This window comes from Sander lucioperca, chromosome 15, assembly GCF_008315115.2.
Source record: "Sander lucioperca isolate FBNREF2018 chromosome 15, SLUC_FBN_1.2, whole genome shotgun sequence".
Classification (NCBI taxonomy): domain Eukaryota; kingdom Metazoa; phylum Chordata; class Actinopteri; order Perciformes; family Percidae; genus Sander; species Sander lucioperca.
In genome coordinates, this window is record NC_050187.1 from 23,432,754 (window position 1) to 23,457,304 (window position 24,551).

At 42.2% G+C, this 24,551-nt stretch overlaps 2 protein-coding genes across 4 annotated transcripts in view; both read left to right on the forward strand.

The window, feature by feature from the left end:
* eef1akmt2 (EEF1A lysine methyltransferase 2) overlaps positions 1-3,648 on the forward strand; it is a 19,994-nt gene extending 16,346 nt beyond the window's left edge. Inside the window, exon 7 of the transcript XR_004895243.1 lies at positions 3,637-3,648. The gene's annotated coding sequence lies outside the window, so the exon portion shown is untranslated. The remainder of the gene's footprint in view (positions 1-3,636) is intronic.
* LOC116055597 (protein FAM53B-like) overlaps positions 1-16,493 on the forward strand; it is a 20,814-nt gene extending 4,321 nt beyond the window's left edge. Inside the window, exons 2-5 of one of the 3 annotated variants that reach the window (XM_031307627.2) lie at positions 5,949-6,232; positions 8,377-8,431; positions 10,598-11,472; positions 15,257-16,493. In XM_031307627.2, coding sequence (XP_031163487.1) covers positions 6,152-6,232; positions 8,377-8,431; positions 10,598-11,472; positions 15,257-15,610 — 1,365 coding nt within the window. In that variant the 5' untranslated portion in view covers positions 5,949-6,151 and the 3' untranslated portion in view covers positions 15,611-16,493. The other 2 variants (XM_031307635.2, XM_031307644.2) reach the window with 2 other exon arrangements.
* Positions 16,494-24,551: the final 8,058 nt, after the last annotated feature.

Below are 24,551 nucleotides of genomic sequence, written 5' to 3' on the forward strand. Positions count from 1 at the left end.
AAAAAAAGATCAGAAGTTAAAATGTATGTTTTCGACAACTTCTTGACAACACTCGTTCTTCCTCTTTGGCCCTGCAGAATGGAGATCTCAGATTTTTCATTTTACACTATTATTAGCTATGTAAACAGTGAAAACACCCAAAATTACACACCACCAATTGGCTTTCAAATCCTGAACCAATGCATCTGTTTTACGCCTCTACTACACTCTATGCTGAGCAGTCAGAGGGTCCATATGGTGAGCTGAGCCCCTTTCATGAATGAATGAATGGACTGGTGGAATGCTGCTCATACAGTTTTCTTTTTCCCACCCATACTAAACTTACCCGTAATACACCTCCACAACGTCAACATGGTATTATGTAACCACAGCAATGTCATTTTTATTAGTTTATTGGTAGTGACAATCTGTATAACATCACTTGCTTACACAACATAGGAGTGGTCGCCTTTAGAGCAGAGAAATTGCAGGGAATTGCTAGCAGCGCTGGAGGCTCCCATGTAATGTATCCCTGATGGATTAGGGCTCTGGTTAGTGTGCACAGAACAGGCACTCATGGATAATGGAAGAAACCACAGGCGGAAAGGCAGGGATTGACCGGGGGGGGGGGGGGGGGGGTAGTGTAATTAGTGGGGTACCTGATGTATGGAGAGTAGTGGCATGCAAGGGTCACTCCAGGGGGCAAGAGGCCCCATACCCCCCTTTACTCAAACTGAAACACCTGATCCTACGCCTGTCATGCTTCTTAAGATTTCAGTTAAATAAGTCCTGGTCTGAGACACAGGGGTTGACCCCAAATAAATGTCAGGCTTCCTAAATAGAGAAGCTGTGTTGTGTTTGCAGGTTGCATGTCAGCGGGCTGCAGCTTAGAAAACTGGCCTTGTTCAATAGTCCAGTTTCCTATAACAAACAGACACACTGATAAAGAAATGATGAGCTGTTCAGATATTACTCTACTGTCTGGGTGACGTGTGCCTTTTTCATATCACCAGTTGTCACTGTTATCCTCAGTTTTGTGTTTGGTTGCTATGGCTACCTTTTTAAATTCCTGGAAACAGTGTACGACTTAAAGGAAGTCAGAGGAATATCTATTACAAATCTTGAATAGATTTAACTTTTAAAAAATCCTTTTAATGCTTGCTGTTGTGACTAGATAATTTGACATTACATGTACATTACTAATCTGCTCTCTGGCAGTAAATGCAACAATGTTAGCCTTATCTTAAAGCTATCACATATAAGTAAACATAGGGCCAAGTCACTACTTACTTTATATGAGGCAGCTTACTTACTATACATGTGAATGTGAAATCATGATGGGATGGGATGTTTGTTGCACTAGTTTATTTTGTTCTTTTTTGAAAGCAGGTGTGCTCAATAAGGCATTTTATGTGAACTCTGTGTAACAATGCTTTGAGGATATCGCATGTGGTTGTCTCTCTTCACGTATTTGGTAATAAAGTCATTGCGTTCCACACCCAAATCAGCAGCAGCATGTGACCACAATGGAAGCTCAACCCATATGCTGCAAAGGGAAGTGCGCTTGCATATGTGTGTTATACTAGTCTTCCTGCCAACTAAGCAGTTTGAAGAACAGCAGTATTAACTGGACTCTCAGGTTGACTCTTGAGAAAGGGCAATTCTCAAACCTTTTATTTTGAGTTATGATTCCCGCGTCTGCTTTCATTGCAGAGCTATTGTCATAAGGTAACGGCTCCTATTCCAAAGTAAAAAGGCGAATGTTTTTTTTTGCTAAGATTGCTAATTAAGTATGGACTTTGAGTGTGGGCTGTATTTATGCAGAGGTTAATGGTCACTGTCGTTAGAGAAACGTTCAGGGGAATTTGCAACAGGAGGCCAGAACCTGACTACTGACAACGCATAAAGTTTGACTGAATGAGCTCTTCATTGTTTATGCACTTCTGAAGATCTCAGTGGTTTGATGGTGTGTTGTGTTTGGCCAGTGTTCCCCTGCCACTGGGTACTAGGGTGATGGCCAGAGTATTCAGTGGTATGTCTTGACCTCCCTAGGACCATTTTTACGACCCCGGCCTCATTATGAGAGAGGGGTGGCTGTGTGTTCACCCTGACTTTCACAAAAGAATGGCTCTTACTTTTATTCACCCCAGACTACAAAAAACCTGACTGTGCTAAACTTTTCTTTTTGATGTTTTAAGTTTGTTTCCCATGGCTACAGTATTTCCACTACGCAAAACAATGTCAACATCCAGCTTCTTGCACCATAAAATGCGTTCTTGCAGTGCCAGTCTGACTAGAGAAAACTCTACAAATTTCAGTTTATCATTCACATTTTTAACTTTTTAAAAATAAGAATCTGATATACACAGGGTGTTCCACTTGCATCACCCATGCAGGGTTTCTGTAGTGTGTTCGGTTCTCATTGTTTCATTAGTATGAAATGAGTTGGTTTCTTTTAGCTGCAGCCACCGATCAAAGTCTTGACACCAGACGCACTCCGCATAAGTATGCAGTAACCAGAGCCAATTGGTGATGGACACCAAACACCCCGTCACAGAACTTTAGGGGGCCCCAAATAGGCTTCTATTCATCTGCCTGTACAAATCACAGCCTGGGCAAAAAGCCATATTATCTTAGCTGCCCTTTCTAGTGCCCTCCTGAGTCATTGGCTATTGTGAGCCAAGAGCTGCTGTTTGCACTCCTGAGTACACAGATCTGACTTGAATTACCATTAGATTTGAGTCCACTATGGAGGTCAAATGTATGTTCTATAGGCCCAAACCATTTCATAATTTCCATTTATTTATAAAGCTTTTACTCAGTTTAGTTCAAATCAAAAGTGACAACTGCTCAATTACAGAGACCAGATTTGACATAACATCTCGGTAGACATTTGCTTGAGGCAGATGTTATTGCAAGTAGGATGTATGATAAGTACAGTAGATGACTACATGGGTCTGTCTAATTTCAGAACAGTACTTGCTGGATTGTCATTGATCTTTACTGCCGAGTTTCTAACTGGAAAATGTGCCAGCTGTCCTGAAAATGACATGCTTCAATTGAGATATGAGAAATGATTTGTGTACGATATTAGGGAGTAGGGGTGGTACGGTTCACAAAACCCACGGTTCGGTTCGTATCACGGTTTTAGGGTCACGGTTTTCGGTTCTGTACGGTTCTTGTTATTTTTTCTTTTAATCTTTAACACTCCAGAAATATACTTCAGCATATGATATATAGCTAAAATTAGCATATTGAATGTATGTTGCACAATACATGCATACAGTGGCAGTTCTATCTATTGTTTTATTTCCGCTGTCATCATAGGTAACATGAAATCCAAAATGTTCCCACACACCAGACTATATACGACGCTGGCGCATCCTCCAACTCCAGGCAGCCTTCCTTATCTCTCCCACTTACCATGTCTGCATGTGACGTGACCTGCAGCACTCCACACTCCACCTGAGGAGCGGTCGGCTCTGCGCCTCTCAAAGTCTGACGAAAATCGTTTCAACTGACCTTTGTCGATCAAAAAAACAGACAGATTCAGCAACTGTATGGCCTATTTCTCGCTTAAAATGTTTTCAGAAACACTTTTCGGTGAACTATTTTCGTAAAATACGAGATCGTATTCAGAACGAGATGCCATTAGAGTCTGTTTTAAAATTTGGGAGCAGCAAGAACCACGTGACGCGTTCGTCCAATCAGCTGTAATGTGTTGCGTTCGTCACGCTCATCCCCCTCGTCGTTTCCAGTAAGTGTTTTAACATAGGTGTCGAAAGTGGGCACTACGGCATAAGTGGTTAGTGCACATTAACAGCGTACTGACGAACCGTGCGACACACACACGCTCCGAACCGAGACATGCGAACCAAGCGGTTTGGATGTTTTTTCATGAACCGTACCACCCCTATTAGGGAGTACTTGAAGGTGAGGTGTCCTGCAAACTGATCTCTTCCTGGATTTTCTTTAGTATGACAGCAACAGTGAGATGTAGCCAACAAGAAGACTGAAAATGTGATCTAATCAATAGAGGCTCCACACAAGTGCTCTACAGTTCTCTCTCCATTTAGCTCTGTTTTCCCCATCATGAGGAGCCGGTTCATTAGTTAAACATGGCTCAAGGGTTGAATTCACACTCGTTCTGCCCTCTCCCATGACCCCACTTGCCAGTCACTACACACCACACATGCACACCAGTGCAGGTTAGCGTAGACATACACACATGTACAGACACGCATGCTTATTCTCACGGTCGAGGTGCCGCTTGGATGGAACACGTCACACTTCAGTCAAACAGCACACTGTAACATGAACGTCATGCTCCTCAACTCCCACTCTGTGTAACTTACACACTGACACAAACCCTGCTACATTGCCGCGCCCATTACTCAGTGTCAGTCCTAATCAGTAAAGTAATCTGTAAAACTGATCAAGAAGAACATTTCCTTCTCCTCTGACTCCCACCACCAGCACCAGCCCCTCTTGCCTGCGGAGGCCTAGTTGTGCTCCACTGACTCTCCGGGATAAATGGAGATAATGGGAGTCATATGCTAGCAGTTGGTTTGGGGCAGTCCTACATGAAACATTTATAGTCTTTATGTAGTAATTGGGCTGGAGAAAATGGAAGCGATAGATATGACATAGTGAAGACTAGACTGATACATTTCTTTATCAAATCCCTGTCAAACAACCTGCCCATCTTTTATGATGTGTCCCTCTTTTCTTCTCTGCGCACGTCACTCTCCCACAAAACTCATTTATTACCCAGTGCACACTTGCATCCTTCTCTCTGAAGCATGTTATACTGTATAAGTGCAACCACCCTCACTTCTCACTAAACATAAAACCACATGTTACAAGGGCAGGATAACATAATATGTGTTGCTCCACAGCAGAAAGCTGTCATTATCCAACAGTTGATTGTGGGGGGAACTGAACCATACTGGTACTCTCTAATTGGATGCTGTCAGTGTGTTTGGTGGTTGGCTAACAAAGGAGAGAAGCTCATGCTCTTTTTTTTTTAGGGATACAGAAAGCGTAACAGGACCTGCCCATCATTTACCTAGATCCTTCCCATGCATTAAATAACATCAGAGTGGTAGAGAAGACATGACTAGGCATGTTCAGTATATGGACCATCTGCCTAACACATAACTCGAGAGTTTGTGTTTACTGCAGCAGCTACTGTCTGTGCTTTACCATCTGCGGGCGCAGGCAGTCGATGAGGCAACCGCAGCTCCATATATATGTTCCTTTTCTATTCATGCTTCTTAGCCACATCTGTAATCATGTGCTGTGAGTGATGCCTTTTCCCGGATCAGCTAAACCTTGTGTTCTGTTACAGCATGTTTAGATTCCCATATGTTCTGTGGATTATGTTGACATGCCAAATGTTCTATTATTTACAAGGGTAAGGAAATGTTTAGCATATGGCAGCATGTTTTGTTTACAAAGACTGTAGCTTTAGGCATATAGGAGAACTGAGTGGTTAAGTGGCTATAAGTGTCAGTATGGTAAATGTTGAAAACACAATCAGCACTTCTTTTTCTCAACTATGTCAGCAGTAAAACTATGAACAAAAGAGGTCATTTACTTAGTTAAAAATTCTCCTTCTCCCTCATTGAAGAATCCAGAAACTGTGAATGAAGTTCAAGTGAAGTAACAATAAGCAAACACATGGTGGATAAAACCAAAGTCAAAGTCAGGGACAAATATTTTTTGGCCGACTGACCGCTCTCTGCCTACCACTGCTTTAGGCTAATGCTTAAACCTGAGCGGTGTTTCGGCCCATCTCTTTGCTCGTCTTGTCAGCCGGACACACCCAAAAGCTGGATTCTTTTGTACCTGTGGACTCAGTGTGGCAAAGTGGAAAATAGCTGTGTTGCAATTTTCTGTGTTTTCTTTTCTGTGTGTATATATATATATATTTTCCTTATTTTACTCATTTCTTTCCGACAACACAGGGATCGGCTGAAGTGCGAGAGATACCCTCCTACCTCCACATCCACCACTGCCATCAGCACTTAAGGGCTGCTCTGCAGATGGGACGTCGCAACCGGTCGTCTGTTTCGCCCAAATGCACCAGCTGCCCTCCACCCTCATCTAAGATGGCTGCCTGTGGCCTTCTCCTGCATCCGAACAGACTGGAGCAGAGCTGTGTGTTACCATGGTGATCATTTTCGTGAAAACACTGGAAAAGAAGAAGGGTGTCAATGATGTAAGGTCCAAGAACACCAATAGACGGCTGGTGAGAGAAACTTAACCTATTGAGTTTCGCACAAAGCAAACCAGTTAACTATTGTTGCAGTTAAGGATCTGCAGAGTGTTTCACATGATAGGCAGTAGTCAGCAAAATAAATAGGTCAGTGATTTATATTACATCAGTGCATGCAGAGATGTTGCATTTAGTTGCGTACACTCACTTGCACAGCGTTTTATCTTTAGCTGTCTTTAGCTGTCATTGATGTTACAGTGAAATGAAGACTAAGCTTTTTTTTGTACTTTAGTGGCTGTCTTACAGTTGGATGAGAAGATCCACATTAATTTACTCTTACTTACTCTACTCGCGTTTAGTACCAAGAGGTCCAGGATGAATTTAGTTCAATGTTGGCTCAACAGGAGGTAAAAGCTAGCCTAACGTAGCTCAGTCAAAAGTAAAAGATAAACACAAAAAATTCTTAGAACTCATAGCCAATTTTATTAGCTTGAATGTTGAGTATTTAACATGTGTTAGGCAGGAAACGGAACAAGATATTGTGGGTTAAGAAATAAGTATTTTGCTAACAAGTGGGCCCACTGCACAGACGTTAGCATCTTGGAACTGTTGTCCAGTGGAAAAGCTAGGTTTGACAATATAGTATGTTAACATGTAAATTTGACAGTAATTGCAAGGCTTATTTTTAATTTGACAGAAAAGTCAGCTAAAATATTTTCTCTCTTCTTCTTCATCTTCTTGGCTGTAAACTAAATCAGTCAATATATGAAGGCTTTTGGACAGTTAAGTTGTCCATTGACCTAGCTTAATATAACCTTTCACTCGAGTTAACAAAGTTAAAGGCCTACATTTTAGTGTACTTATTGTTACATTTAATCATCTTCTGCAACATAATAGCCTTTATTTTAGATTATATGCCTTGTATTTTTTTGTTGTGGTGATAACCTGCAGGTGAGTCAGAGCAATGTATCATGGCATTCCCTTTTGTCCTTTGTGCACAGAGCCACCACCCTGTTGCAAGAAGTGAACTGTGAAAGAGGATAGGTGTCTGATTAGAAGATCGGCGTCTGTAGACAAAACTGTTTGATCCTCCCTAAATGTCATTACTTCTTTATAAAAAGAGTACGAAAAAGGCATGGTGTGAAGTTTGTTGTATGGCTCTCTACAGGGTAGAATTATTTTCCAGCAACATCTTAAAAGTTGAGGTAGCCTAAATTTTAATTAAACTGAGTCTGGCCTTACACACTTACTCTTAGAAAGATAGCATGGCATTAGTGAAGAAACATGTTTATTGTGTTACACATAATAAAGCCATGTATGTCAGAGCTAGCATAGGTTAACAGTTTCTCTTGTTTTTAACTTTTTTCTAAGATGGCCTTATTGCAGAAGTGTGGCAATATGGCAGTATAAAAGTACTCTGAAACACGATAAACTCTTGCAATTTTCACTTTAAACTCCAATAACTGCTAACAAGTTCACTAGAACACCAAACCGTAGCCTACAGATTGGATTTGTGTTTCTGTCCACCAGATAAATGGAAGTTAAACACAGTCATTTGATCTGTTCTTATGGTGGCCATGAGAGCTTAGCGCACTGCAAATTAAGAAAACATGCAAATAGACATAACAACCCAATGAAGAAATATAATTAGCAATTTGACAACACATGCGCAGCATTTAGAAAAAGCGCTGCAAGAAGCGCACAACACAACCAAAAATGTTTTCAGGTGACACCATAGACTATAACATATGGACATAGTCTCCGTGATGTCACACAGGTTTCTGAAGAACCAAAATTAAGCTCAAAGTGGGCGGCTCCCGGTGGCCACCGCATATTGTTACTATAAAGATATTGATTAGGGCAGCTTTATGTAAGCAATTCAAAGTTGTATCTGGTTGAGGTGGAGCTACTTTAACCATTGTTTTTTTATGTGCTCATTATAGGATTTATAAACTTTTAATATGCAAAGTAACTCGTAATAATCAAATAAAGAATTGCACTTAAGTGAATGTGCTTTGCTTTAGTTATTCTCACCACTGTCTGGACCTACAGGGGTATTAAACGTGCAGAGATGAAATCGATCTTCTCATTTGATTATGGTTTGATGATAAACATGCTGTACTTTTGTCCTGCACTTTTTTGTTTATTTTGTCTCCCTGTGTGCCTGTCTTCCACAGCATGAGCTCCACACCATGAGCAGAGGGACCACCCTCCTCTCCTGTGGGACTGTGGGTGGGTTATCTCCATTTGTCTTTCCTTCTTTGCTTCCCAAAAATTCCCATCTTTCTGTCTTCCCGAGTCACTCAAGATCTGGACAGTAATAATGGTGGGATCCTTTGTCATAACATAATTTAAAAAATGTAATGGCATCATGGATTGCCTTTTTAATCCCTTGATAAATTGAACCAATCAAAATCGGCAACCCCCACTATAACCGTCTCATTGTTTATCCACTCGATTTCTCACTTCTCCCTTTCTCTGCCAGTCACTCATCTCCCTCTCATGATTAGAGTGCACCTGCCTCCACACAACGTTGCACACCACTCTCATGGGAGTGAACTGTAATTGAATATGCTGTTGCCTATGTCAACAATTTCCCTTTGGCTCTGTCAGTGTTGCAGTAATTGCCCCCTGTGTTAAAAGACATGCTACTGTAAATTCAAGCCCCACACTATCACTCACTATCCTCTTTTTCTTTTGGGGGGGACGTGGATGTGGTGACATCACAGGGAGGAGCGTGGCGTTCTGTTTTCACTGTTAATGTTGACATTAACATTGTGTAGCATGTCTTGTTAGTTCAACCAGCACTTTGTCTCTAGCTTTCAAAGGGTGGCCTTTTGAAGTTCATCCCTTTCTCCCTTTGTCAAGTTGTTTTCCTAACATTCCTGTCAGGTCGTCACTGTAGCCCCCTTACATTGTTTGTCCACCCAAAACAATGATTTCCGTCCACCAGTCTGTGAGAGAGCATGCCAAAATTCGAGACAAGCATCCAAAAGGACGGGATTTTGGCTCAGCAAAAAGCCCTTTTTTGCCAAAACGCTTTAATAGATTCACGACTGGACCACTTGGCTTAGTAGCTCAAGCCACTATGGCACTTCACTGTAGGTGTATTATCTCCCACAACTGTGTGATAGACTCTTTTGTGCGGATGGTGAGACAGCTGGCAAGTCATACTGCTTTTCAAAGCATATCCTGCTGACCACTTGACTAGTGGGACTGCCTTGCCAACTGTTTCACTGGCTGATTCTTATTGTAATATGTAGCTCAGGTTTTTTAGAAACAGCAGTCTTGCAGGTCCAGTTTTTTAGAAAGTCAGGAGTGTGGATGTTGCTTGTCCAAAGGATACCTCAGAAACAGTGTCCATAAGATTATTGGGAAAGACTTGCTTTGTACTGAGGAACAGTCAGATTTCATTGGTGATGTAGAATTTCTACCTAAAACATTTTTGTTGTTTTTTTTACCGTAACTAACCCCGAATGTAATAGAGACAGGAACTTGATTCTAATGCTAAGAGTATGTTGCCATTACAACTTACAGCTGAGGTTTCACTTCATGTCCTCCTAGCTGTTTATCTGAAAAATAATCAAGTCATAGCACATAGTGATCTTGTTGAGTCAAGCTACCGGCCACTAAACCAGTATACCATAATGAGCACTACCACATTTTTCATAAAAAACAACCAGCTTCTTCAGACGTACAATAAAATAACGTCTTAAAATGCATTGAAAATTGAATGTCTTTTTTTTTCATCTTGCTGTCAGCTTTCAGTTCAGTTACACATGAGCAGCACTGGTTTGAACAGCTGCAGTGTTATGTCCTCTAGGCTTAATCTTGTCATTTATCATAAGACAAATGACTGATGGCAATTTATTTTTTTTAGATTCATCAAAGCTCATGATTTCCTGTTGATTTGTTTGCTCCCTAACTGCCCTAAAAGACTTTAAATGTATTTTGAGTTTCTTCCCTGCTGCAATTACCAGAAACTAATCTCCATGTCAAAGATGATCTTTTTGGCATTTTTCGCCTTTATTGGACACAGGAAAGTGTAGAGGCAGACTGGAAATGGGGGAGGGAGAGAGGGAGTATGACATGCAACAAAGGTACCACTGCTGCAATTGAACCGAGGACATTAGCATACGCTGTCACCACTCTGCTACCAAGGCGCTCCCGCTAATCTCCATCTTATCCTAACAGTAACCATTCCCTCTTGCCTTAAGCTTGTTTGTTTATGTCTGTGTGGTTAGGTATTAAATGTTCCTTCCTTCCCGACAATATTGTCTTTCTTTAAGCTAGAATTCATCATGCTGTAATGAACATAATACACATTTTGCAAATCATTACTTATAAGATAACACATACATGAGTTTAATATTAGTTTATATGTTTTTAATATTGTAGAGGCAGATAGGTGGCTGGACCTGGGGCAAAGCTGTGCAATCCAGCAGAGAGCTCCCTGCCAGTCTGGTGCCAGTCTGGAGAGCCTATGGGATGTGATGCCAGAGCCGGGGAGCTGGCACTGGACTAAGGAGCCAGGCAGCGCCACAGCAATCACCAGTCTGATAAGAGATCTCAGCCTCTGCAACAGCGGCATGACCACCCCCCACTCCCACACCACATCCACCATTGCTCATTACACCACTACAGCTACTAGCCAAGCTCCCACCGCACCCCCGAGCAAGCGTCAGTGTCGCTCCCTGTCGTTCTCGGATGAACTCAGTGGGTTCCGCTCATCTTGGAGGCCCCAAGGCTCCCGAGTGTGGACAACGGTGGAGAAACGAAGGTGCCACAGTGGAGGAAGTGTGCGAGGAGGAGGGGGGTTCTCTAGCGGTCATTTTCCCACCATGCAGCGTAGCTCCAGCTTCAGTTTGCCCTCCCGCTCCAGAAACCCCTCAGATGGAGCACTGGATCTGCCATTCTTCAACCAGCGACTGCCTCTCCAGCCTCAATTCACTGCCTCTCCAGTCTCCCCTACCTCTTCTTCCTTGCATCATCACCACTCCCACAATCACCACTTCCTCAGGCCCCTCTCCCTCTCCCACGAGCAGATCAGCCTGCCAGAGCTCCAGAGGGAGGAGGCGTCGGAGGCCAGCTCTCCAGACTCCACCCCAGAATTGGGGAGGCGAGCCGGCCTGAGATCCAGGGGCACGGGGTGTCTGTCTCGGAGCAAGTCTCAGCCCTGCGTGCTGAACGACAAAAAGATTGGTATGAAGCGAAGAAGACCAGAAGATGCCCAGGAGCAGCGACCCTCCCTGGACCTGGCAAAGATGACTCAGGTTAGCTGGAAATGTTGAACACATGTTGACAAGCACACACACTCATATTTATTTGATTTGACTAATTTCAAAGAGTTTAGTATCACTTTACTTCCCACTGATTAAACATAAATCAGCATCAGCTTATTTCTAATCTTGCTTTGATGCTGCAAATTGTCCTTTATTGCATTTAGTTAAACCCTGGGCCAAATGCACTCACCACACAGACAAACACCTTTTTGTTCTTAGACCAAGGGAAGTTCAAGAGATCCTTATACATAACTGGGCATGTCTCTTTCTGAGTCTGATCGGGGACTGCATTAAATCAAGCTGAATTAAGTTTCTGGGCCGTTGTTCCGAAGCTTCAGGGCTAAGTGATCTCAGGCCTCCGTCCCTCCAGCTCAGGTAGTGGTGTTCACTAAGAGGCATTCCTCATTTTCAGTCACGCTTATTTATTTATCATTTAATTTACCCTGTTGGGTAAACAGCCCATCCAAAGGTTGGACCCATCACCATTCATTTGCTTCCTCTCTGCAGCTTCTGAGCTGTATTTCCATCTTTTATTCCCTGTACTGCTTCATCTCTTTCTTTCGCCCTCTGTCTACTATCAGGCAGTTGATCAACGAGCAACCAAATCTGATTAATAGTGGCGATATTTGGATGCACAGAGCTCCGATTTGCTTTCCCCACGACAAGACTTTGTTCTTTCATAAGGTCAGAGAAAGTAGTGGAACAACCAGAGAGTAAAAATGACCCCTGGACAAACCAAATCTCAAAAAAGAACCGTAGAAATATTTTAATGACATGCACTGTTTAATGCTTCGCAGTGCTCTGTTTTTAGGGAGCCCAGAGAGTCTTGATTTTTTTCACATCCTGCTTCATTATTCGTTCGAATGCTCTTGAAATTCTGCAAAAAAGCTATAGCAACAACCGCAGGCACTGATAACAAACCTGTACTCAGACTATATATTCCTGCTTTCTTGCACTCCTATCATTCATATGACACGCTGGAATCTTCCTTCATCATACCTCCTTGGATGGAAATATTGTCCTTTGCCTGTTCTCTTATTAGAGAGTACCATCAATTTATCCCTCTACCCCTCCCTTCCTTTTCCCAAAGATTTGTTTTCCCAGCCAGTCACTCTCAGGAACTAGCCAGGGTTGGATCAACAAGGCTTTGGTAATGGAGCCTAGTGAGCATGTTTCCTCTAGTCATGCCAGCTGCTAAGAAGGGAAAATCAAGCATCGTGATCAAACATACAAGCACAGATACACAAACGCACACATGGAGTTAGTTTTACGTTACCTCTGGTCACAGAAATTCTTGAAAGCAGATCACACCTCTGCAAAACACACAGTAAAACACATTTACTGTCTCACTTCTCTTTCTCTTCCCATGCTACTCAGACTTAACTTGATGTTAGTCTCCTTGTCAATAACCAGTCCAGGTTAAAGGCTTTATCTAGTGTGGCCAGCTACCTAAACAAGCAGGGTTGTACTATGTCATGTAAATTAAGCATCCATTGAAGAAGATTCTCATAGTTGTCATAGGTTAAAGAGGTGGTTTGTCTTAGTGAGAGCCAAAGGAATGTTCTAGTAGCTGGCAAACTGTCTGGAAAAGGAAGTGATAATGTGAAAACGCAGAGCTGGTTACAACCTGTGTATGTTTACCGACCAGGAACAGATTCAATTTGACCGTCTCTTATGGGAATTTGGTTCTTTGCGTAATTTGTGGAAGGGATTTATACCTGCAGTTATAGATGTCACAATCATTTCTGGCATTTGACTTTTTTTTTTTTTTTTTTTTACTTCTTTCTCCTTTTCCCCTGGCTATGCTCACACCCTGTCTCCCAATCACCCCCTTCACCACAACATTCTCAGGCTGAAAAGGCATCCCACTCGGGCCTGCCTTAAGGTGTAAATTAAGAGTTATTACTTCTTCTCACACCTACACACACTTGCCACCATACTTTATCCATTTTATAGGTGTGTGGATGAGTAATACAGTCCATGCAAAGAAAAAAAGTAGTCCGTGCATATTCGTCACAGCAAACCTTACGGTACAGACATGGGCTATCTAAATTAATAAAATAAAGGTTGTTGTAAAGTCTGCTGGAGGTTCGGTGGGCAGGGGTTAAGGATTGTGAGGATCAACATATTACAAGTCACTTGGGTGTGTTGTCAGTGGAACATAGTGTAATTTAGCCTCTAGATTCCTCAACCCCTTCAATGAAGGCAGGTGTGAATTCTGGGGATGCATGTCATGCATATCATTCCTGTCAGCGTGTATCAGTTCTCTCCTGTGTCCCCTGCCTCATTTTCATCCCTGACAGCCCTTTCACCTTGGCCCTTCGTTGTTTTTTCCTCGGCATAGTGGGTGTGGCGAGCTGTCAGATGGGGAATGTTATCTGCTATCAGATTATATGTGTGTGTCATCTTTGTAACCCCAGTGTCCAGTACAACTAACAACTTCAGTTGTACATTTTAAAGACAAATGGAAGGCTCTCTTTGACTTGTGTTAGCAGTAGAGGTGGTAAAAGGGGGTGTGTTAGTTGAGCCATTGCTTGAATGTGTGTTTGCGGGTCCCTGTGCAGTCAGGAAAGAAATGGCAAAGCTGGGTACATAGCAGAAATCTAACCCTGCTCCCCCAACCTACCGCCAGGCGCCACGCCCACCCAAATGGCAGTCAGCCTCTGTAGATTTAATAGAAAGCATGTTGTCGAGAAGCTGCCTCTCCCCCTCCTTTCTCCTTTCTTCTCGTCTCCTCCTCTGCTGTGATAATTAGTAGTGGGGTAATACTGTGGGTTGAACACACAGAGCGAGGTCTCCGAAATCCCAATTTCCACTCCAGTGGGGTAACTACAGCAAAAAGGCCTCCTACTCCTCACATGAGCACCACAAGCGTTTGCAGATGAGGTATTCTGCATTTGAGCAGTTTGCATGTAAAGTTAATCCAGCAAAGGTTCAACTCAGACAGCTAAAATCCTGCATTATAGTTTTCTTTTGGGCAGTGCTAAAGCATGGCAGGGAAAAAAGTGAACCTACTAAAGTGAGACTGAAGAAAGGGAGACTACAAGCTCATTGTAACAGGAAAAGCAATGTCCTAACACACTAGGGAACATTAGAGGTGTCTGTCATGTAAGCCAAGGCTCTATAGAGAAAAACTCATCTCTATTCACCTCCATGCCTCCAACATCTGCTGCTGGGGCACTCCAGAGATCATTAACCCCTTCACTCTGCTGCACGACTGCCTTTCTTTGTTGCAGAGAGGAATTTGGGGTGGAATGAGAGCATGAAAGACAACTTCTAAGTGAATTAAATTTCTCAAAGGTCAAGTGTTAGAGTTAAAACATTGTTCACATAGATTATCCCTGAGTCTCCCCAGAGTGCAGAACTACAAAACATTGTAACCACTATACAAGTTTGGGTTTCCAGTCATGCTGCATGTGTTTCACAGTGGCTTCCACAGTGATAAATAGGCCTAGAGCACAGTTTGAAACAAGATACCTTTGTGGGTTGCAAATGCTTTGTGTTTTCTCTGAAGCCAGAAGGTTTTGTGTACGTTCTTCAGTGGCTTGGGTGTGTACTTGTGTGCTTTCGTGTTTACGTGTTCACATGCCGTCGAAGAAAGTGAACGCCAGCTGAAACCCAATTTGAAACTTGACACATGGAAACCCCTGAGCTTGAAATCCCCCCTGACAAACCCCTCTACTTTAATAGCCTCATTAGAGTAAAGCCAGAAAGTGAACATGAGTTGAGATGTACAAACCAACATCTATTTTCCCTCTTTGTCTCCTCTATACAGAAACTTCAGACTTTTCAGAGCTTGAGCTGCCCCGGATTCTCGGCCACCGACGGCTGCCAATCAAGCCTGCTTCCTCCCACTTCTGTCACCTCCAGCCAACCAGATTCAGACTTCACTGCTGTGCACGAGCTGGGACTGGAGTCCCGACAGGAAGTGGCAGGAGATGTTGAGGAAGAGGATTCATCCTACGAGGAGCTGGATAGCGACTCGGCTTGTAGCGTGGACTCGCGGCCTGGCTCTCCTGAAGGCATCGTGGGTGGTAAACGCACCCTCTGGAAGGGTGATTGTGGGATACAGAGGGACATTTTCCAGCTGGGGGGAGAGCTGGATCTTGACCAGATTGAGAGAAACTGAACATTTTATAGGAGAATTTAAAAGCCTGTGTCTGGACTATTGTAGAAAGTTACTGGACATTGATGATGTACCAAGAGATGGCTATTAAGAAGGGCTATGAGGAAAAGAGTGCAGGAGTCGACTTTGAAAGGGAAAGACAAGGAAAGTGATATAGATGATAAAGGATTAAGTATGTCGTTAACGGCTGCCTTTTTAATGACACATTTACCTTGAACATTCTTACTGTTTGAATCAAAAAGCAGTGACCTTAGTTGTTGTTTTTAATTGGGTTTTCAGCCTCACTCAGGATTAGGAAAGTGACAGTCTTAAAGAAAAACCTCCCAGGCCCCACTGTCTTTTCAACCTGATGATCTTTCCAAAGTCAGCTAACCCTGGTGTGTAGTACTGTAGCAGTAGCTGGGCTCTCCTGTATTTAGCTTGAGTTTTTGTTTTTACAGAGAAAGTGGGGGCGTCAAGGATGGGGTTAAACAGGGAGGGGTAAACAACAGGAAGAAATATCTTCTCACAGACTTACCCTTGACCCTCCTCTTCGTCTTTTGTGCACTCATGAAAATCAGAATATTTTGTTGTTGTTGAATGTAGGCTCAATAAGCTTTATGAGGAGTTGGAAAAATGACAGTGCCTTCTTTTGGATGCTTGCTCTACCGGTTGTCTAGCCTCAATCGAAGCCACCTTTTCTGACCTTTTTTTTTTTTTTTGTGTAGTTTCTTAATATGCAAATTGTATATTTGAATTAAACACTGAATCTCAAGTTTTCAGTTCTAATATCAATGTATATTTTTCTAAGTGACTGTTTTGTATGAGCTGTTTGTGAAGGAGCAAGAATACAAAGCCTTTCTTCTAACAGAATGGACATAAAATAAATGTACAATCTGCACTCGTATGTCTTTGTTTATTTCAGCTTATTAATGAATGCTTTGTACTTTTAAGCAAGATTTCTGTGGAAGACAGATTTCACTTTGACAGATCAAAGGTCTGAATAAGCTGCAAAGTTTCCAGATACTCTTTAGAAGTTGAACTCGCTCCCCCGTGCTCACTTCCTGCATCACATTTCAGAACCATTTTACTGAAGCTCACTCTTTCAAACCTCATTGTTTTGAATGTCCATAGATGCGTTTTGTTATGTGCTTTTGTTGTTTTACAGCAAGAAGACAAGCACGTTAGGTAAACATCTGTGTAATGCCCCACCAGCCCCAAACAAAATGACAGGAAGTCTAGACATGGAATATCCCTGGCCTGTAACCCAGCAGTGACCAGAGGAGGTGATGTCAGGAGAAAAAGTCCCAGGACCTACAATGCAGACAGACAGAAAAGTGTGTTCCTCCCTGGGATTTCCTATCCTGTCTCTCTTATGTCTGTCCAATTTGCTGAAACAAACTTAAAGTACCTGCCACCTTTTTATAAGACCTACTTCTTCAGAGGTCTCTCACTTTGAACAGCATTAAAGGCTTATGTCGTCATTATTATTGACCACCGGGGAGGCTGATGCTGACATAAAGTAATAGGGCAGATTGTTTTTCCAACACGGGAAAGAAAGCCCTGGCTGCATAACAGTGTTTACGTCCAAAACAGGATGTTCCAGCCAGTTGAAGCTTTTCCTTCGATCATGGCCTTGAAGGAAAGTGAACTCCGACATCTCAACCCTGAGGTATTGGTTTACACAAACACACACCCAAACACGTACAGCACACACACTCATTCAAAGGCCCTGAAATAGATACTGAGTGTGCTCGGCTTGCATATGCAGAAAACCTGTCACCTGGCCCAGAAAGCTTTATTGGCTGTCACTTTTTCATTTCCAATAGGTGAGGTCTCTAGATGTTGCAAGAATAGGGATGAGTTAATGAAAAGGACAGAGCAGTACAGAATTTAGAGTATGGAAAACAGGCAGACATCTGTTAATACCTCACAACTTTAACTTGACACAAAAAGACTGGAAACAAAATCCCATTGCCATCAACAGCAGTCTGGTTGCTCCCCAAAGGTCAGTAAACCAAACACACAAACACACACACATACGTTTCCTCTTTGACAGGAAGTGGCAGGCTAAGCGAGGGAGAGAGTTAATATGAGGTAAAAGCGCTATAAATAGTGAGCATTGTAGTTGCGGCTGGCAAATGTAGACATTGGAGAAAGGGAGACAGGAAAGGCCACGTTACACAAATTTACAGCGCCCTGGACTGCACAACCTCGATTACATGTGAGAAAACGTTGGCTGCGCTTTCAAAGAAAGCTGTGTTTTACGCTGTCAGCTAAATCACTTGAACTATCCTTTGAGAACTTCAGAGGAGGTCAGAATAATGACATCACTTTTTCCTCAGTCTTTTAAAGCCTAATCTAGTGTTTATGTCCAGCTGAGTGGCAATAATGCTTCTTGCATCTTAGCTTCAGTTTCTTATGAAATACTGAGTGGTTTGAGGCCTCTATGCCTCCTCTTCTCCTTATCTGGTGGAACTTATGAGTGTTTTGCATTAGGGGTAAAGTTTACTCTTTTTCTTGTTCTTGTTTATGTATGTTTGTACATGAATAGACAGTATGTTAGATATACTTTGTAAGAATAGAGCAAGAGAAATGAGCACAGAAAATTAAATGTATGAATAAATGATACTAAGAAGAATAAAATGAAGTACAAAAGAAAGTCGGTTGAAAAAGTAAGTGATAATTAGATAAAAACTTGCTCGCGAGTAAGCACTGTTACTTTGTCTTGAGACAAAAATGCTGAGAACTGCTCCTCCGGTTTACTAAAGGTACATTTTGTGCTTTAGGTTGGTAAAATGAATTTCCTGTCCAGGACAGCTGCATTTATCTAGGTCTACATGTGTGCTTGTTAGTGTGTGTGTGTGCATACGTGTGTTAGCAGACACCTATCGTAGTTAGACAGGTGGCCGGCAGTGTCACATGTCACCAATTGACTAAATCTCCACTCAAAGGTGACAGAGTGCAACCCAACACTTTCTCACCATGGTCCCCATGAATGCTGCACCCTTCCCTCCACCTCTGTTCCTCAGTGTGATTTACATCTTCAGAACACGCTGTAATGACTGGTTTTGTCGTATGCCAGCCACCCAAGAGTACCAGAAAATCCCTGTAGTACATGCCTGGCTTTTCTTTTTTTTTTTAAGATGACATTATATAAGCAAGTCACATATGTTAAAGGCACTATGCTCCCGGTTTGATGGAGAAAAAGCTCACATCTTTGGAGAGTTATTCTTGCAGGGATTAGACATGGAATCCCATAATGTGTTGAAATCTAACGAAAGTTAATATGTTTATATAATGGCGTAAATAAGGGAGTATAAATCATCTGGTTTGTCTCCTCCAGCATTGTTAATTATTGTACTTATGATGCAAAATGTCTTTACAGAGAGAGAACAGGGTTTTACTTGCAGCTGTCAGATAGAGGAAGGGAGAGTCAGATTGTGATGGTCAACAGTAGATGTTGACTTGACCGAGAAAAATCTCCGGAAAACCCAGAATCCACGTAACGCTGCTCGTAAATCTTGCTAAGTTTATGGGGAGCAGATGGCAACATTGTTTGGTGTTGATGTGCTTTGTGGTATTCACAGCAACTCATTCATATCAAGTGTTTCTCAAAGGACTGATGCTGCCAGGCCAGCTAAGTACTCTCCTATTACAAGAAAAAGGAGTGCCATAGGGCCACAGACTGTTTGACCACACATATGCTGCCAAGCATTTATTCCATTTTGGAAATGTGTTGCCATGCCACCCAAACATTTCCCATTCTGCATGTGCTGCAACTGAGTACGTGTATTATGGAATATGAAAGTGAGGGAAGTTTTACTCGGTGGAAGGACACGTGCTGAGAGAGGGGAAACATGCTTTTTTTTCTATGAATCATTTTTCTTTTGTGAGCAAAAGGGTAGCACACACAGGAGACTGCCTGTTGACTTGCTACATACACAGTGATGACTGAGTGCCAAACAATGGGGGACTGAAATAGACATGTTGTTGCAGCAGCTGGTTCAAATCCATCCATCAGACCGGTCACATCTGGGTCGACTAGTGCTGCTTTCCTCGTGGTCTGAAAATAGAGTGATTGCTGCTCATGACTCAAAAAATAAAAATAAAACAACGAAAAAATCAACCGTATAGACAGTGGATATCTGCAAAAAATGATGAACACTTCCTGAGTGAAAAACAAACAAGCTGTTCTGGGACAAATGTAGCATTCACCATCTGTTAACAAATAATAAACACCTAATTGCCCTGACACAACAGCTTAATTTGTACGCAGCAACTGTATAAATAAATAACCCTTTCCATAAAATTGCGATACACATAGTGCACAGGGTTAAATCATTGGATCATGCAAAAGTAAAGCAGTATCACTGTTCCGTTTGAAAACCTTATATAATCTGGCTTCAGGTCAGCTGCCCTGTGAGTTTAAATCACTGATGTTTGTTTTCCAGCTGTAGCTTCAGTCAGGACACTTTAGCTGTAATCAAACTGAAATTGGCTGTTACTCAGAGGCGACTATCAGAACCCAGCCAACACAGCTGCAGCCTGCCGGCTTACCTTTGACCCTGGGTATAAAGGTAATGGCGGGGGGGTTGTCATTTCAGGAGTCTTGCCTTGGTCATGGCCAATAGAGGCTGAATTGGTGCGACTGCCACCTGGGGTGATAATGGATGTGAAGTGACCACTGGTTTGACAACATCATTCGGTTTAACACCAATTGTTTGCTTACATTTGTAAGATAATATTATTACAAGTTTAATGTGTAAATACAAGCATGTGATCATGGTGTTGTCTCCGTGACAATGGATTAACAGTTTCTAAGGGGTAAAAAAAAAAACTCCAGACAGGAAACACACATGTCAATTATCGCATTTAGGACCTGCACCTGTTTAGGTAAATGACAAAAATGAAATAAATCACAAATTGGTGCATATGGCAGGATGGGATAGTGATTATAAAGATCTGATGGTGCAAACTATACTTTTACATTTACAGTTGCATATATTCATACTTGGGCTGCTTGTTGCTATATGCTTACAGTTTGTGTTGCCATGTCTCTGAAACCCAGAATGAACTTGTACATAGTGTCTCTGCTCTTATTCTCAGATAGCCACCATTTACACAATCAGTTTTCTTCAGAGAGACATCACACAGAGCAGATGACCTCCTCTGCAGAAGAGGATAAGGTGAGAGCTTTTGTCATCAGACTTAAGAGTGCAAGGCTGTGGCTATTTCCTGGATCCAGTTCGAACAGAATTCACAAGAAAATCGGTAGGCTACAAGAGAATCATTTGTTTATTTTTTGCCAGCACGATTATTATTCCTGCCTTCAAAGCTCTGATTGGTCAATTATTTCTCAAACTTGATGATTTATGATGCGTATGTGTTTCTACTGCTTAGAGTAGCTTACAGGCATCTAATAATTTCCTGTTCATCAAAACAGTAAAACAAATGACTAAAATATAAATTTTCATAACATACATTGATACAGTTTGCATGTATACTAATATATGAAAAAGAAACACAACACCAGGTCTTTGAAAAAGTGGGTTCATTAAAGTGCACATTTGCAGACCAACACACAAAAGGCTGCCTCAAAGAGCTGTGTACATGACTTGAATTTAACAGGTAACCCATGGATATGTTGTGTAGATTACACAAGCAAAGTGAGAATAATAACGCTGACATCCATCAGATCTACTCTTCCACCCTCCGGCTGTGGGTGCACACAGGAAAGGCGCCTGCTGTCGGACACACATCTGTAAACATGGGCAGACGAAGAGGCAGTAGACGCCGATGTTATCACTGCAGACATTAGCCTCCGAGCAGACAGCAAATTAACATGAAAATGGTAATTGGGTTCAAATGAAGTTCCTGGATAAACTGGTTAGGTTTCTGACTGATCAACAAACACAGCTACTGTAGAAGACACTTCACTTTTTTTATTAGTACATTTCTGAACCATTGTCCAAACCTTCTTTTTGTCCCTACTTTGTACTTAAAAAAATAGTTCTTTTATTGAAGAATGCTTCTTGGAATTATCTTTCAGGACATTCATTGATTTGTTTCCCTTTAAAGCTTTAGCGCGTAACTTTTTGATATTAATGAACGTCCATTACATTCAAGCCATTGCCAAATGAGTTGCTACAAAGCTAATTAAGACTATCAGCTCCACACAACTCTCTCTGTATTTCTCAGTATGACTATGTTCGGAAGATTTGTGTTGTCCGGCGACTTTCGACGCAGAAACTAGAGTGAAGATAATTACGTCTTCTGAAGAGTCCATCATGTTTTTTAATCCTCTGTGTCCTCATTGGCTACGAGCAACTGTGTGGAGGAGTGGGGACGGTGCGCGATCAGGAAAGGCCTGTATCATGTAGACGCGCCAACTGTTTTGTTGTCATTACTTAGAATTCCTCATGGAGGCGACAGAAACTATGCACTATAGCTTTAATGCTAATGTTTCTGTACGTAGATATATTTTTCCAGAACATAGCAATTGTATATTTGGTGTTCAGATAACAAAAATATCCATCCTTTCAATAACCATTTTTTCTTCTCACAGCTGAAGTTACATACTGGCAAAAACTTGGAACATAAGGGAAGATCCTAATTAACAGAGAAGAGAAACGCATATTACATTTTTAAACTCAGATCTAAAAATGAACTGGCAGATGGTTCTGCATTTTGAGGAAGTAGGAGGAAGCCCATTTTCAATGGAAAGACTCAGAAACTGGTGAAATGTACGTATCTTGCAAAACTAATTTGCACTTGATCCTGCAGCTCATTAGATATCTGGCATGATTCTTTGATTTGAACCACCTCTTCCTTTTTCCTGTAAGACAATTATAACTACTCCCGTATTTTATTCAGCAGAGTGCTCATTAAGAGACTGTAGCTGCGTGATGAATGGATTCGGTTTGATGAATGTTTTCATTTTGTTTCCCAAAATCTGAGGGGAGGAGGAACAAACAGGATCTTGGAATGCCCTCAGATCCTGTGGGAAAAGATATTCTTGATGTGGCTGGTTGCAGTGTTTCAGGTTCCCACCAAGTACTGGCATATTACTAATCTGGATGAGCCAGTGTTGTTGCTTTAGTGTGGGTCTCTGTCAAGGATAGGCACAGATAGTCCTGTTTGATCTAGCTGGGAAAAGAGAAAATTAGAGTGCTTAGAAAATCCTTGGTAAAGCATCAGCAGCTTGCCATTATCTCTGTAGAAGTACATCATGTGTCGCACTCATTTAACTTTTCTCAGCCAAGCAAAGCCCTCAAGGTTAAAATGAATAGTTTTCATTTTTAATCTCTTCTTCAGAAAAGGGGGAAAGGTTACACCTATAACTGACAAAGAGAGCGAGGTGGGAGGGAGGCTTACTGTACGGTATGTATACATTCATCCGTGTGCAGTCTTTAACTTTCTTTGTAAAGACTCGACTGTGTCTGTCTCATGTTTTCACTTCCCCTTACATCTATGGTCTCAATGCAAAATCGACCATTGTGTAAAAGCTCTACAGGAGGATCAAGTGCAAATGGTGGGTGTCTTTATAATGTACACTGTGCCATCATAGAGATAAGAGTAAATGAAAAAGACTAGAGAGGACAATAGAACCCTAAGCAAAGATGGGGCTGGTGTCTGTTATTTCTACCCTTCCTGTATGTCTGTGACAAAAGAGAACGACCTCTTCCCATGTTTACACAGTGTGTGCTTAACAAGTGTGCACCCTGCTTCTGTACTGTTTGTGTACAGTTTATGCATATCTTTCAGTGATCAAACAATGCGGCCGTCTGTGTAGGAGTCACTCAGTGTTTGTGTATCATACTGAGTGAGTCAACTTGATGCACTTCACGCCTGTCTGAGATTTGGACTTTTCATCCTGGTCTTTTTTATCGCTCCTCCCTTCCTTTGACATACACTCATAGTCACAGAGATTAAAGGATGGGAGGAGTGTCAGAGGAGGGAGCAGAGATGGGGGGGTCTCTTATTTTTTCTTCTTTCTCCTTTTCCTTACTTTGTTACTGAGTTGTCTGATCCGTCCTCTCTGCAGCACGTGGCAGTTCTTTCCCAAGGTTAGGGAGCAAAGTCCATTCGGAGGGGAGGAAGTTGAACTGTCACTGGTGCTCCAATTTATCAGCTTCCCTTTAAGATTTACAGCTGTACCGTGGTCTATTCCTTTGCACAAGAATCCACAGGCTGCTATAAAGAGTGAGACACACGCACGCACGCACGCACACACACACACACACACACACACACACACACACACACACACAGTACATGTACACATGCATGGGCAGTGACATGCATACCACAGGTACTCCATCATGTAAGCGTATATATGTACGTACACGTGCACACTCTCAGCACACTTCTCTCACTGAGAAAAAGAGGAAACAGGGAGAGGATAAGTTGTGAAATATAGGGGAGATATGAATCAAGGATTGAGTGCCACAATGTAACACAAACAGGCAAGATTTAAACTACTTCTCTTTTGTTACAAGCCTGACTGCAGTCATTTTCACCAAGCATGCGAGTGTGAGAAAGCCACAAAACATTTTTCAACCTTTGCCATTCATCACATGCTGGATGGTTTGTAAGCTGGGGTAAATGCGGGTAAATTCAGCACAATGTAGTCCACAAAGGCCTTGTAAGGATTTAGGGTTTGGAAAGCCCCATAGCATGCAATTCATTTTCCCTCCTATGCGCTCGCCAGCCCACTCCACCCGGCTATTATGGCAAGGTTGCTCTCCAGGGACCCCCAACACAGACTCTAGTTTGGAAACCCGAAGCATGCCTGACCGCCTGCATTTCAGTGGAGGGAAAAAAGGGGAAGAAAAGGAGAGAACAGTCTTGTTCCTGGCTACATCCTTCTGAAGTCTGTGATTTCCATCCACTGTGAATGTAAACAAACAAAGACATAAAAGAAGAAAACATGGGCCAAGTGGAGAGAAAAAAACAAGGGGAG